Genomic DNA, 15,956 nt, shown 5'->3' on the forward strand with positions numbered 1-15,956 from the left:
CTCCCTGCTCTCTCTTATCCGGACCTCGACATTACGGTCACCTCAGCCTATACCGGGGCACTGTGTGGGTGAGGTTTAGTTCAGCTGTCTTGTCGGTAGTACAAATTACGTCATTGCGCAATGGGGTAATTTGTACTATCAACACCCCAGTGTCAGTGACTCCACACAGCCACCTGTGCCTGGTCGTCTGGGGTGTTCAACAGTGCATTCCTGATCCCAGCGTACTCACATAACACCCCACACAGCCACCTGTGCCTGGTCATGTGGGGTGTTCAACAGTGCATTGCTGATCCCAGCGCATTCCCCTGCATTACTCTTGCACTCCATATTTGGCAATTATGCGAACGGTGTCATGCGGCGAGTCCGCGGATTTTTAACGGGCGCTAAGTATCCAACGCGTACCAGCGAATGTCTAATGGGCACTATGCACGCAGCGAGAGTGGCTAGTGCAAGACTTAGTGCATGGCTGTACCACAACCTCGCCAAAGCATCTCAATATAATTGATGGTGCAATCGCGTATTATACCTCTATAGTATTCAAGTCCAAGGAGCATGCTGCAATTGAGTTTAAAAACAATAGCGAGTTCTGAAGATATAATCTGAACGTTAAGATTTATAAAAAGATAGAAATTTATAGCTGATGGTGACGAAAACCCGCCAATATTTGCACACAACTCTCAACGTGGATAAAACAAGGTTTCATATGAGGAAGGTGTCCGAATATGGCAGAGTTCCTATAATGTAACGGACTCCTGTCACTGGTTTTGTGATGCAACAGTTCAAAAACCGCTGCATGATCATACCAGACACTCGTAGGCTCGGCGTAGACCGGCATGTTGTTTCCAGATTCTACAACGGGGAAAATATTTTTTGCTTTACACGCCTAGTTGTGCATCTGGCATGGCAGTATTTAAAATCACTCTTGGGATGTGTTGTTCCACATCCGTGGCCGTCGACGCACATCATGCCTGCTTTCCCGGCTCGTCAACTTGGTTAAGGAAGCCCTGCGCTGCACGTGGTTCCAGTGCAAGCATGTCCAGTCGGTCATAAACCGACGCACTGCACCATGTAATGTTACGCTCATCAACCTTAGCTTGGTGCTGCCGTCTCGTCAGGCTTACCCACTAGTACTAGAAGCTGTTGCTTGCAATGCAGATATACAACTACGATCACCAATTCTGGACCAGCTCGTTCACTACCTCTCATCGCTGTCCGGCGCAAACTGGTACAGGCCCGTGTCCAAGTTTTTGGCCACGATTATGCCGTCGCCGCGATTGGGTACTCGGTGTACAACGTGCACTCGCTTGTGGCCCATGTCCTGCAGGTGATCGGTGACAGGGATGAAAGAGAAACGCACACATGTACAAACACACATCCACTTATGAACACATAAGAACATACAAGAACACATATGAACACACAAGAACACACATACATACACACGCGGAAATAAACAGAAACATACAAACACACGGACACACACACACGGACACACACACACGGACACACACACACACACATCCATGGTGCATTCAGGCACAGTGCAGATATCATTGAAGGAGAGCATAACTTTCTGCTTTGTAACTAGGTGTCGCCATACCTCAATGTACTTTGCAGCAGCGTCGGACACATAGGCATTGCCCGAAATGTAGACAGAAGCAAGGTGCTCGCATTTCTCCGCCAGGGCACGCATGCTGTAGTCGGTGAGCTTGTGGCAGCCGGATGCGACCAGGTGGCGCAGGGACTTGCACCCATGCACGATGTTCAGCAGCCCTGAATCTGTTACCTGCATGCACAGTGGTGGAGTGAAGAGGGGGGGGGGGGGGAGAAGAAAAGAGATATAATTATACCGGTAGATAGATGGATGGATAGATGGATAAATAGAGAAACAATAAAACAGAGAGGTTCCAGGCGTCCAAGACAGTGCTCAATACCGAGAGGCAGAGCTACTGTAGCGGACATGGAAATCCAGTCGATTGACCGGGGCTGTCGCCCCCAGCGCGTACAGAACGCTGCGTGCAGTGCACATGTTGATCCGATGCGACCAGCGCGCTACGCATACAGCGCATAAATGCATGTGTGCACCGCTTATCCACGGCTGCTTGGCCAGTGCCGAGGGCCGTGCGACCGGATTTCCATATCCACGACAGCAGTTCAAACAATAAGAAGACGGAAAAAGTGTTTAACTCTGAGTTTCACGCACTAGTCGATCATCAGAAAACTGTACCTGCTCTACTTACTGTTATCTGATGATCGCTTAGTGCGTGAAACTCAGAGTTAAAACACTTTTTCCGTCCTCTTAGTGTTTAAATAGAGAGGCAGAAAGCTAGCAGTCACACTTACGTCATTACAACGCTTTACCCCGAGGCTGGTGAGATGAGGGCAGTTCTGGCCAATGTGCACTAGTGTGCTGTCGCATAGTACTTCACACGTCGAGAAGTTCAAACTTTGAGCGTTGACACACGACGAGGCTATCTCTTCCAGGACACTTCCAGCCAGCTGTACGAAAATATGCCCATGTGCGCACACGGGCGCAAGAGGGTGCACACACACGCACACACATTCACGCACAAACACACACACCGACACACACACACACACACACACACACACACACACACATACATACACCGACACACACACACACTGACACACACACACACATACACACACACGCACACACATACACACACACACACATACACACACACACACACACACACACACACACACACATGTGCACAAGCGCACACATAACGCGTATTCGGAAAAAAGACCAAACAAGTCGCAAGAATTACAAATAGTTCGCCCAAATCCACGGGCTAATGCTGATAATGCAGACAAGAGGCAAACATACTCGTGGCCCCAGAGAGGCAGAGTCTCAGAGAGGTATTTCATAGGACATGGTTAACGAACTCCTGTTCTTGTAGCAGATGTGCACTCTTGACTGAGTGGCACCGATGCAGTCCGAAGAGCACTATAATTATACCGTAATGTCGCGTATTAAAGCCGGGCTTAGTCCTGTAGAAGCAGATGTACGGGCTAGGCTTGTATTCCCACCAGGCTGCTATTCAAACCAGGTAGTTCTATGTGTCTCAACACTAAACCAGGTATTTCTATGTGTCCCAACACTAAACCAGGTATTCCTATGTGTCTCAACACTAAACCAGGCTTATGCGCCGATAGTGTATCTTGAAAATCAGGCTCATATTCAAAACAGGCTTCTTTTGGAGACAGTAATACAAGACAGCACTATGTAAGTGGTGCTCTTCAGGCACAATCCTCCTCAGCCTACTCAAGCTCAACTGATGAGGGAAGAATTTACCGGAAACGCTGTGTAGCGAGCAGGGAGTGGTGCATTCTTGCTGGTTTCCGAGTGAAAGGTTCAATGGACTTCTCGTGTGCTCTGGATGGCAATCGTGAGTCAGTCAAGTGAGAATTCAAGTTGGCAGGAAGAGCGCGAGCTCCCACGTAGGGAGCGACACACGATTGCCCTGAATACAGCAAGGCAGAGAAAATAAATCACGGTTGTAGTACCTTGGCACAGCCGTCAAAGTCGAGATGCGTGAACTGACTAGCTCTGTCCGCATTGCAGAATAGAGGGAATAACCCGGCGCAGGTCATTTGCGAATGTATTGCCATATTCAGCGAAACCAGTGCCTGCAGACACAGTAGCAAAGCAGAACAAAGACAGAGAGACTTTAGTCGTTATGCACGTTGCTATGCACATTGCTATGCACATTGCTACGCGCGTTGCTATGCACTACGCTATGCACTACGCTATGCACTACGCTATGCACTACGCTACTGGCCTACGGTACAGGCCAGTGAGGTACACGACATTGTTTATGCCACATGTGCCTGGTACTACTCACACGATAACACAAGGCACACACACACGCACACACGCACACGCACACAAACACACACAAAAGCTCGCACACGCACACGGACTTGCACACACACACATGCACGTAAACACACACACACATACATACACACATGCACGCGCGCGCACGGACTTGCACACACACACACACACACACACACATACACACATGCACGCGCGCACGGACTTGCACACACACACACACACATGCACGTAAACGCACGTGCACACATACACTTACTCACACACACACATTCACCCACACAGACGTGCATGCACACCCCCAACCCCCCCCCCCCCCCCCCCCACACACACACATTCACCCCCCCCCCCCCCTCCACATACACACATTCACCCCCCCCCCCCCCCACACACACACATTCACCCCCCCCCCCCCACACACACATAATGGCACAGTATGCAGCCACCGTTTTCTTTTTTCTTTACTCTATTTCACGCACTTACGGCTTTCTTCATTCAGCTCTATTTCACGCACTTACCTAGGGTACCCTGTAAAAAGACTCACAGTCTGTGGGGATTGCCCTAGTAAAATAATAAATACTACTACTACTACTACTACACACACATTCACCCCCACCCACACACACACACACATTCACCCCCCCCCCCACACACACACACATTCACCCCCCCCCCCCCCCCCCCACACACACACATTCACCCCCCCCCCCCACACACACACACATTCACCCCCCCCCCCCCCCCACACACACACACATCCCCCCCCCCCACACACAAACATGCCCATGTCTATCCTACGCTCTGAGTCAGCAAGCTTACCGTGCAGTAGGTTGCTATGGAGACGCACGTCTGCTCCCCAATGTTGCGACACATAGCTAGGTTGATGGAGGCCAGCTGAGCTCCAAGTTTCTCACAGAGCTGCACGGAGCAACACAATACAATAGAACTCCTCTTTTATACAGGTGTAAGGATCTCGGCACACACAAGAAGTCGGATCGATAAGGTTCTGAATTACTCTTGAAAGAAGGCTTCAAGAGGCACTGCCCGCACCCCTCTTATACGGGCATGTTTGGACAGGGCACTGCCCGCACCCCTCTTATCCGGGCATGTTTGAACAGGGCACTGCCCACACTCCCCATTATCCGGGCAGGCTGGGACACGGCACTGCCTGAACTAGGAGCAGCCCACAGCTCGGAACACAGGGACACGAAGGAAAGAATTGAATGGTTGCTTGGTTGCGTTTCGTAGATGCGTTTTGCGCTATGGTGTCAGGTCATTGAATGCCTCAGTACCCCGTCAGTCGTTTGCCTTGTCGCATAATATGATCCGGTTACATTAGTAGACCGCTAGTCAACATTTTGTCTTTTCCCACACACAAGAATTGAACGAGTTGTTTGTTGGTATCGTAGTTTGCTGATTCCCCAGTGGCATGAAACTCAGATCAACAACTACTACGACTTTTTTTGCACAAAGAGTGTCTCACAACGATCACACGATCATACAGGATATCCATGTTGATTCCACCTCCACTCAGCCCCTGCATCTATGGGTCACATGATGTCGGCCATGTTGATTCCACCTCCAGTCAACCACTGCATCTATGGGTCACATGACGTCATGTTTGGACATGGCACTGCCCACATCCCTCTTATCCGGGCACACGCAAATGCACCCACACATGCAGTCAACCACTGCATCTATGGGTCACATGACGTCGGCCATGTTGATTCCACCTCCACTCAACCCCTGCATCTATGGGTCACATGACATCGGCCATGTTATTTCCCCTGCACTCAACCCCTGCATCTATGGGTCACATGACGTCGGCCATGTTGGTCCCACTGTCCACATGAAATGATCACTATTCTACAGAAATTTAGTCACATGACAATGATGTGAAGCTACTCTATTTCCCACAGTGCCGCAGTATTGCCAATTGCGATTGCACTCGCTAGAAGTTATGTACTGCCACAAGCTTCTTGGCCACACTTGGCGCTGCCTTCAGGGTAAATGCAGCACATTGCTTAGCGGTATGTTCAGTCCTCTTAATGCCAGCCGTGCCAGTCAGGGAAATCGAGCACTTAAATTTCCAGTCACTAAGACATCCGCTGGCACACATTCTGCCTCATTCCAATGTGTATCACTGTGGAACAGGCTCCAGCCCGACATCAGGAAAATCCCACAGTACGACCGATTCATGCGATCCCTCCCAGCACATGCTGCTTTTCAGTAATGCCACTGCCCGCTGTATTATTATTTCCTTTACTGGCCTAACTGGCTTTTACAATGTAATACTTTACTACCCACTCTACTCAGTGTCATTACCTTCGTTGGCCTTTTATAATTTATTCTCCTTTTTAGTCGATATCATGTAATTAGGCAAATTTGCCTGTTTGTTCTTCGACTCTAAATAAACAAAAAAAAAAAAAGTGCCCACACATTTCATGGTTCACTTTATACTCAGTTATAGGCGATTCAGACTACGGTCAAAATCACGTCTGAACTTGAGTTTCCATGGTGATGCAGGCGTGTTTCAAAATGTTATGTACAATCGCCGATCAAACACGTCTGAGCCATGGAAACGTGGTCACAGTTGGTCGTAGTCTGAATAGCCTATTAGACTAAGCCTTCTGCATCCATAGGAACGCCACCACCTTGCAAAGAACAAAAGGTGCACATACAGCGCCTAAAGTGGTGGGAGGCGAGTAGATCAGACCCACCACCAAGTGGTCGAAGATAGAAAATCCCATTCGCTGCATCCGGGTTTCCCCCGCACAGTACAGTGAAAACAGGTACTCATCGAGTGCAGGGGTCGACATGCTTATCACGACGTACGAACTGAACGGCGGCGTCGGCGATCGGCGATCCGCTCAAGTCCAGATGCTCAAGCTGTGTGAGCGCGGACGAGTTGACTCCTTGCATCAAATAGTGGTCAGGAACAGTGCTGCAGTTGTGCAGACGTTGCAATGTGGCTCTCCTCTCTTGGTCCTGGAAGATCTCACCAACAGCCGATCCAGACAGGAAGAAGCAGAAAGCCATGTCCAGCACCGAAATGTTACAGCATTTGATTACCTGTAGTTACACATATACGCAGCGGGTACGCATTCGTACACACATGCATGCGTGCACACGCAAATGCACCCACACATGCATGTACGCATACACACATTAACGTGAACAAACAGACATGCACAAATGTGAACAAACAAGGAACATGACATTGCACGCACAAAACACACACACACACACACACACACACACACACACAAGGGCACATATACAGACTGCACGTCTTGAACCAAATATTATAATTCTGTACCATGACAAAAACACTTCCCCTCCCTCCACCTCCTCCCCCTCTCTCCCACACCACGCCACCCCTCAACTCTCTCTCCCCATGAAAAGCGCAGAAGGTGACATAGACAACATAAATGAACTACAGTAAAAGCTGGTTAGGAAGAACACTGATAAGACAAATGTTTGCTTACGAAGAACTAGTATTCGTAACTCCATTGGATAAATCACTGTGTATTCATTGGGTATAACATACGGATAAGAAGAACTCCCGTTATTGCGAACAAATATCATCGGTCCCTTGATGTTCGTCCTAAAAGAGGTTTGACTGTAAATACGATTACAATCGTGTACTTACTTCATTCAGGCCCTCACCATTGTAGCTGTTCACACTATTCAACACCAAACTACAGGCAACACACAAGCAGAGGATGGAACAGCAAACACCACATTAGCACTAACATGCCTTTTTCTGCATGACATCATCACTATCATGTATGACATCATGGTCATTATGTATGACATCATGATGATTGTGTGTATTTTGTATGACATCATCATTCGTTTTCCCCATGCGTGAACATTCTTTCTTGGGATCTTGTTGTTCTGAATCTCCGCTTTCCGCCTTTGACTATCAAAATGTATCCACCCGTGGATGCTGTGTTTGTGGCTACGGTATATTACATTTTTCACGGTGCGTGCTAAGTAGGCCAGAGGGAGGACAGTACATGCCTTTGCACAAAGACAGTCGGCAGTGTATTCCGGCGTCACAAAGCATCACCGTCACCACGACAACAGCAACGGACCGTTGTTATAGTAACATGCAAGGCCCATTACATTCGACGAGGAGAAGAGAATTCCGTTGGTTTGACAACGTGGACCAAAATCAAATTTTAAAAGAAACAACAACAAAACCAGCAGCAACAATTTTCGTCGTAGTTACTTCGCCCACAAGTTTCTATCTCTTGTTGGCCAATGGCCCACGTGAGAGTAGAGCTATAATTATAACAACAGCACCACCACCACCACCACCACCCGCAGCAGCAGCAGCAGCAGCAGCAGCAGCAACAACACCAGCAGCACAACCACAGACCAAGAACAACAGCAGCATCAGCGGCACCACCCGCAGCAGCACCACTAACACCACCAGCACCAACACCACCACCACCAGCACCACCAGCACCACCACCACGATGACCTCTACCACCCGCAGCAGCAGCAGCAACAACACCAGCAGCACAACCACTGACCAAGAACAACAGCAGCATCAGCACACTGTTCACAGTTTTCTGCCGCGGTCACGATAAGACTAGCATCTTACCGCTCTAAATTCGGACAGTGAGTGCTCAGTGCATGGAGCGATGGCCTGCTGATCTTTGCCGCTTTGGAGACATTGAGCGAGATCTGAGCAGTTCGAAGAAGACACACGGGAGGCAAATGAGCATTACAAAAACCAACAGCAAAGCACAGGAGAAGTCCAAACCGCAGTGTTTTCCTGACTTCCGTCTGCCTATGACACACACGCAGCACTTTCCTCCTGGACCGTTGCCTTGTGGCTGCGCAGGCATTGGACCTGGAACCGCAAGACATCATCCCGCATGAGTACCCTAACTGAAAAGTACGAACTCTGGAAGTGAGCTGCAGGACTTATCGCACATTCTCCTAGACGGTACACACATGCTTTGGCAGGGGCGTAGCAGCCGGTCCGGCTTGGGCCGGACCACTTTTTTTTTCAACACAATGCCAAAAGTGCCCAGAATGCAGGATTTTGCGTCCCAATTTAAAAAAATTCCACGGGAGACCCCCCCCTTCGGCCGGACCACCTTAAACGGAAGTGCTACGCGCCTGTCTGGCCAAAAGGAGTGTGCAGGCCGGGCATTAAAGTGTAAATCGAGAAGGTGGTTCTCGACCCGCCCTGTAAGTGAACCCAGCTGAGAATATTTATATTCGTATCTTACTCAATCTGCGGACAGAACTGTTTCGTCCTTTGTGGACTCATCAGTGCAGCACAGAGAAAATGAGGCCGAACCTGATAGCAATGAAAAATAAAATTTCCAAAGCCAGATTTAAGCCAGGCCCGAACGTACCTTGCCAGAGTACTCAAACTGACAAGTCAGTGAGCTCTGCATAACGCAAACAGCAAAGGAACGTTATTATTTTAAATGAGAGAGAGAAACCGGACATCGCGCACAACGTACCAGGTCTTTGCCGAGTGCTTGTGCAATAATGGCGATCGTTGCGTCGTCCAGGTTGTGAATGTTCTGCACATCCAGTACGGCAATGCGTCTGTTCCTCTCCACCAGCAACGGCACCAAAGACGCAAAGATGAACCTGCTGTTCTTTAGCGACACGGACGTCAGTGTTTCTGGGCAGTTGATGGCCGACAGGAATGTACCTGCAGCAACAGACGCACACAACAACAACATTGCACTTGGCCCAGAACGTGATTGCATTTCAGCGATTTATAAGTCGCAACCCAATTTTCCAGCTTGAGCCATATCGTTTCAGCATGTTCACATGAGTAGGGTGTCACACTCGATTGTAAGTGGCATCCGCTGCATTGCCATTGAAGTTTAGTTTAGTGAAAAAATAAGAGAGACACGGAGGTAGGGAGAGTGAAAGAGAGAGAGAGAGGGAGAGAGAGAGAGACCGAGACAGAGACAGCGAGAGACAGAAAGACCCAGAGAAAGACACAGAGAGACAGAGGCAGAGACAGACAGAGAAATAGTGAAATGTACCTCTGACAAGTTGCGACATTCCCTTCAGTGTCAGGTCGGCAAGACTTTGCTGGTGCATCAGAAGGCCTTTAAGGCCAGCATCTAAAACATGTGAAACACGCACCCGCAGAAACACAAGGGCACACACACACACACACACACACACACACACACACACACACACACACACACACACATACACACACATACACACACATACACACACATACACATACACACCATGTACCATGTACCATGTATACGCCCGTCGCAAGAGTAGCACGCAAATCTGCAAATGCACCGGATGTGCACCCACAGATTTTCTCTTTATAGCAACGATAGCGGATCTGATTCTGATTGAAACAGATCAAGACAAGCGCCAGATAACTGTCTAATCCACACAACTGGCGAAGCCATGTGAATCGACCCCCCATTGTACACCTGGTCTATACCACACGGAGTACATCGGAATAGGACGGCCAAGACAGTTACCTATGCACACCCTACACTTGCTGAGGTAACCAGTATAGACAGCACGCTGCTTTGATAAAAGCAGACACTAGATGCACTGGCACCTTGAAGTGAAATTGGAGTTATTTTACCAACCAGCCTCGGCAACTGGGTACTGGGAACCCAGGGCCAACAGACGTACCAACAACCTCAGCCATGAAAGCTATATAGTAACGACACACTGGATAGTGGAGCTGAAACTAGTCCAACTTCCAAAATGCTTTGGCAAGAGGGTAGCCTTCCGACACACACACACACACGTTTATAGGTACATGTACTTGAAGTACACAATGTGTCCCATTCACATCATCTTTTAGCACTGCAGCTGTGAGCAAGCACATCCAGACTAGACTTGCTTGCAGAATCCTACTCTTGCTCTCAGCCTTTGGGTCCCAATACAATAACACCTGTACATGGGGAATCCTTAAGACAACGAGGTTATACAATCATGCAGGCACTTTGCTCTACTAGTATCGAGCTCCCTTTGGGTGAGGTAAGTGGAGAAATTTCTACTCCCTCGGCACTTTCTGTGGAAATAATGTTAGCGACGCCATGCGTCGTATCTCTTCCGCTGGACCTCCCGTGAATCCTGGTCAAACCTTATGAGATCCAGAGTTAGACATGTTTCAAAGTTACGGGCACCGCCCGCATGAACGAGTTAAGGGCATACACGATACTAGAAAAGCAGCAGCTTTCGACCTGTTCATGATTGATTCGTGGGCGACGCTGTAGTGCGATGCTGTAGTGCGATGGTGTAGTGCGCCAGAGAGCGTATGCGATGGAGCTTGAACTAAAAGGTTTTAGTGTTCTTGGACAGTGTATTCTCCTTTGCGCTTTGGGTGTGTTCTTCAAGTGTCCCACTCTCTACTCTGAACATATTTTTTAAATGCAAAATAGGGTAAACATTATCAGTGTGCTCTATGTTCAGGGTCATTTCTTTGTCGAGCAATCACCCACCCTCAAGCAGAGCAAGCATTCACTTGTTCATTCCCGTATTGCGTGACCCATTACCCACAAGATGAAAGGAGAGCTTTCGACCAGGCGTTCGGAGAATCACACCAGCTAGAAAGGTTGATAGCAGTAGAAAGGCTCCTTTTTATAAGTTTTAGTTCCATGCCATCATGTTCGGAGCGATTAGCTCAAATCCACCCCACCGGTGTGTTGATGAAATCCAGTCGAATGGGCACAGCACAACTGCATTTATAGTTACCACGTGGGCAATGCTCCGTGCACAGAACGGCTTCTCGGCGGGTAGGGTAATTTCAGAATTGTCACGGGCGACACCCCTGACCTCCCCCCCCCCCCCCCCCCCCCTCTCCTGCCGGTCTACCTCTGACGGCGGTGCTACGCGCCTGCTACACCATTTGCCTCATGCGAGTAATGTGGCTGTACTACGCCTCCGTCTTTGGACGGCAATCTGTCACGCACCCCAAACTCAGCACCTAGCCCTAATCTGAATCGAAATTATACTAGATCATGCCATACCCGACACATTAGGACAAGACGTAACGCGTATCTTCACCAGGTTGCGCGCTTTGCAGCCCAGAGCAGCCAAGACGTCATCGGTGATCTGCGCAAGGAGCGTACACATACGCACACACAGACACACGTGCGCGCGTGCACACACACAGACAATATTGGTGAACTTCATGTGCATTTCATACCCATCACACACTGTGCAGACCTGGCATTTTGATCAAAGCCTGTATTATATAATAATAATCTTTATTTCAGGATTACCCAAAGGCTGATGCCTATCAGGGGGGGGGGGGATCTCCTATTTATATAATAATAGTTACAGTTCGCATGTCACTCATGGAAGGATCCATGGGCTTCTGTCAACGAAATCCAGGCAGAAGAGCCAACAAAAGGCATCTCATTATTGTTAGAACGTATCGCAGTAAGAACAACTACGCAAGCGCAGCACATTTTTCCACAAGCATTAGCCATCTTTTCTTGTCTATAGCCAGTTCAAAACAGTCAGAAATATCAATATTGGCCACGGCTTTACATATCCTATTTGTGTATGTATACAATGAACATTGGAGTTGGGAAAAGAGAAAATGTGCAAAATGAGTTCGGAAACAGAGAGATACTGTACAAAAGATACAGTGAAAGAACCGTGAAACAGTGTACATGTAAATCAATGACTGTGTGTCTGTATAGTGACTATTATAGTATCACGGATTCGAGATGCTGAGTACGTGTATTTTTTACTACACAAGAGAGATTGGAAGCTTTGTCACAACTGTGAGTTTCACGTATTACTACGATCATCAGGCAACTATAATTATATGGGGTGTATTTTTTATTACATTTTATTTTATACGAAAGTCCGCTGTATTCTCGAATATGTGCGAGAAGTGATGGCGGCGCCAGGCTGCTCTGCTGGCCATAAAAGGTCTCGGCGTCTACGCCCACAAAGCGTGCCATAATCATCATAGGGATTATGCGATTACATCATCAGTTGGCATGCAATTACATCATCAGTTGGCATGCAATTACATCATCAGTTGGCATGCAATTACATCATCAGTTGGCATGCTTTGGCAAAGTCGCAGAACAGCGATGCTCTGGCCCCTCACTCTGTATACGTGTGCACAGCGCCCCGTAAGCGGCTCCGCTAGTACCCATAAAGAGCGGTTGCGGAGTTCTGCTGACCCTTCATTATGGCTTCCTTTGCAAAACGTAACGTCTATACAGTCAGACCTCGCATAACCAACCGCACACACTCGTTTTCCAGAACAAAATCCGGATAGGCGAGGGAACCGGATAATCGGACACACATACTGTATGTGTATGTGTGCATGGCATATGCTGTAAATCTGTACCCTGCGATTTTCTTCCGGATGGCGAGGGATCCGGATAAACGAGGACCGGATAAGCGAGGACCGGATAAACGAGGACCGGATAAGCGGCGACGTCTGACTGTACTGTGTTTTCATGTGCACCCAGCTGATACCTCGGTTATCCGGACCCCAAAGTCTTAGTAACGGCCATTACCCTCTACTGGGCGTCCTTGGGGAAAGTCTGGGCGAGTTTTAGTGGAAATATTACTACTCTTTTGTCACTTTGTGTGGAAGTAGCGGCGTCACGTGCCATATCTACTGCATGTAAGTGATTCGGAATTGCGGACATTTCTAAATTACGGGCAGTGCCCGGTCCCGGATCGCCCGGATAAGCGAGGTACGAGTGTACTACTATCGTGGACATGGACATCCAGTTGATTGACCGGGGCCGGCGCCCTCAGCGCGTACAGAACGTTTGCAGGCAGTGCACATGTTGATCCAATGCGACCAGCACGCGGCAGCGCATAGATGATATGTGTGGACGGTATGCGTGCTCATGGCTGCATGGCCAGCGCCCTGGGGCCGCTAGACGTGCGACCTGATTTCCATGTCCACGACAGTAGTATAAGGCGTCGCAAAAAAGGGCACGCGTAATGAGGCCTAAACAGAGGGGCATCTGAGGTGCGTGCTGACCCCATAAATCAACTGTTGCTTCCATGGGTCCAGGCCAGGGTGTGATTTGCAAGGCACCGACTTACCTGCGAGCAACGATCAAGTACAACTGTGCGAAGGTGGGAATCAAGCAGGTGCACGGTAGCCAGCGGTAAAACGGCGCTTGTGAGTAGCTGGTGCGATGCCATACGCTCCAGCAGCACCTCCTTCTGGGTAACGGTCAGCCACTGCAGGTTCGAGGCGGGCAACTTCGCCATGTTCCTGGCGATGCATCGCAGGCAAAGGTCCTCCAGTAGGCGCACCATTGTCAGTCCGGGTGTACCGGTCGGGACAGTCCAACTCCGACTAGCTTTCAGCTAACTCTGGTGAAACATTCACTGCTTAGGTTCTAATGAACGATTCCACTGCTCATACGAATAAAATTAATAGTGCTGCAGGATTCGTCGACATCATCAGAAGAGCAAGGCTTCTAGATCTACATGATTGTACATGTACTTGCTTGCTGATCAGGTAATCATTTTCATTCTCCTGGCTAGCAAGAGCCGGCCACCCCAGCTGCCGCTCAGCTCGCGAAGAATGGTTGTACGTGTCCGCGTCCGTTGTTGTATTTTGGAATCGTAGACTGCGTCTTGCAAGAATTAGATAAAAGCAACATTATGCGCCCTGACTGCGTGATCGATCGACAGAGCGTCGAAGCGATAGCTAGCTAGCGCGTGAAGATGACGACTGACGGCTGAAATAGTAAACCCGAATCATGACTTCATGAGAGAATTCATGACTCATCATTGACATCACTGGCCAGCCATAGCCAGCCTGTTGAAAAGGCATGAGTCCAAATCCGTCCACAAAGGGCACGCGCCTAAATAATTTATGCCACCCAGAATTATTTCCGTAATACTACTAGTGACAATTCGTTGTTTCGGGTCACTCGACCGACCGTCTTTTTTCACCCGACCGCAACATGTTTTTTCTTGATTGTGCATGCAAATGTACGTACATGACTAGGCTAATTATACACAAGGACATTTATAGGCTATGCATGCGCATGTACACACGCGACCCTAAATGGCCTAATAATAGCAGTCCACAATGCCAATGGTCCAGACGTCGATCTCAGAGTCAGAACGACAGAAGCAGCCAAATGACAGGCTGCAGCGCTTGTATTGGTGACGACGTTGTATTCTCCGATCCGCGATCGGTCCTGACACAACATCAGCTCCGCCACCGCGTCGCTGACAGAAAGTTTTGGTGAGAGCTGCTGCTTCGCCAACAAACAAAAAAATTCCCCCCAAAAAAGCGGCGTGCCAAGCTAGCAAGCTTGCAAGGCCCATCGAGCACTCGGAAACTGTGATAGCATGCATGAGCAAACAGATTAAATTTATTTTTAGCACTTTTTCAGGTAAAAAAGCTCAAAAAGGGCGATATTCACCAAAAACCGCAATAAAGGGCGACAGAAACGGGCTTTTCCAAAAAGGGCGAAAAAGGGCGAAAAAAGAGCGAGCACCTTTGGGAAAGGGCTACCTGGCCTGGGGCCGCGTGTATACGTACGCGTGGTTTCTCCATTAGGGAGGTTTAGTCCCACGTAATCCGTGGGTACTTTACGTGTGTGTACCACGTGATACTCAGTGACCCACGTACAGACGTTTTCTGATTCACGACATACCGTGTATGGAGGCTCACCCACGTTCCGCCAGAACGTGGGTGAAAATCAGAATGGAGAGCATTTTGCGAGCTGTGAGGGTGCTCAGCTGAAGAAATTTCCGGAGCACGAAATCAAAATATTGGATGAGCTTCTTAGGGGCCGTTTACATGAGGAAAATAAGCCCGGGCTTATTCGCCTCGGGCTTATTTTTCAACCGTTTACATGACGGTTGTACGGGCCTGAGTTCAGGTGAGTGACTGCGAGTTCTGCGCGCATTTTATTTTTCAAATCGCACATGAACGCAGTGGTAAATGTTCGTGTCTGATGAAATTTGGATCAAGAAATGCCGGCTCAGGTTTCTACTGCCTTTCCAATTGTCACTTATTTTTCGAGAAGGTTAAGGATGGGCTAGGACCTTCCACTGGACAAAAACTAGAAGAAAACATACCAAGAAATTAATA

General features: G+C 48.7%; 1 protein-coding gene across 1 annotated transcript; it reads right to left on the reverse strand.

Annotated features, from left to right (window-relative positions):
* Positions 1-343: 343 nt before the first annotated feature.
* On the reverse strand, positions 344-14,518 carry LOC135812097 (uncharacterized). The gene is made up of 12 exons (XM_065325426.1): positions 13,940-14,518; positions 11,878-11,962; positions 9,904-9,984; positions 9,364-9,560; positions 8,487-8,569; positions 7,524-7,572; positions 6,707-6,943; positions 4,691-4,789; positions 3,538-3,660; positions 2,344-2,499; positions 1,601-1,786; positions 344-1,318 (listed from the first exon to the last, which is right to left on the reverse strand). Exons 1-12 carry the CDS (start codon positions 14,156-14,158, stop codon positions 1,196-1,198), a joined length of 1,638 nt encoding a protein of 545 aa, XP_065181498.1. The 5' UTR covers positions 14,159-14,518; the 3' UTR covers positions 344-1,195.
* Between the last annotated feature and the right edge of the window lie 1,438 nt (positions 14,519-15,956).

The sequence above is a fragment of the Sycon ciliatum genome, chromosome 3, assembly GCF_964019385.1.
Source record: "Sycon ciliatum chromosome 3, ocSycCili1.1, whole genome shotgun sequence".
Classification (NCBI taxonomy): Eukaryota; Metazoa; Porifera; class Calcarea; order Leucosolenida; family Sycettidae; genus Sycon; species Sycon ciliatum.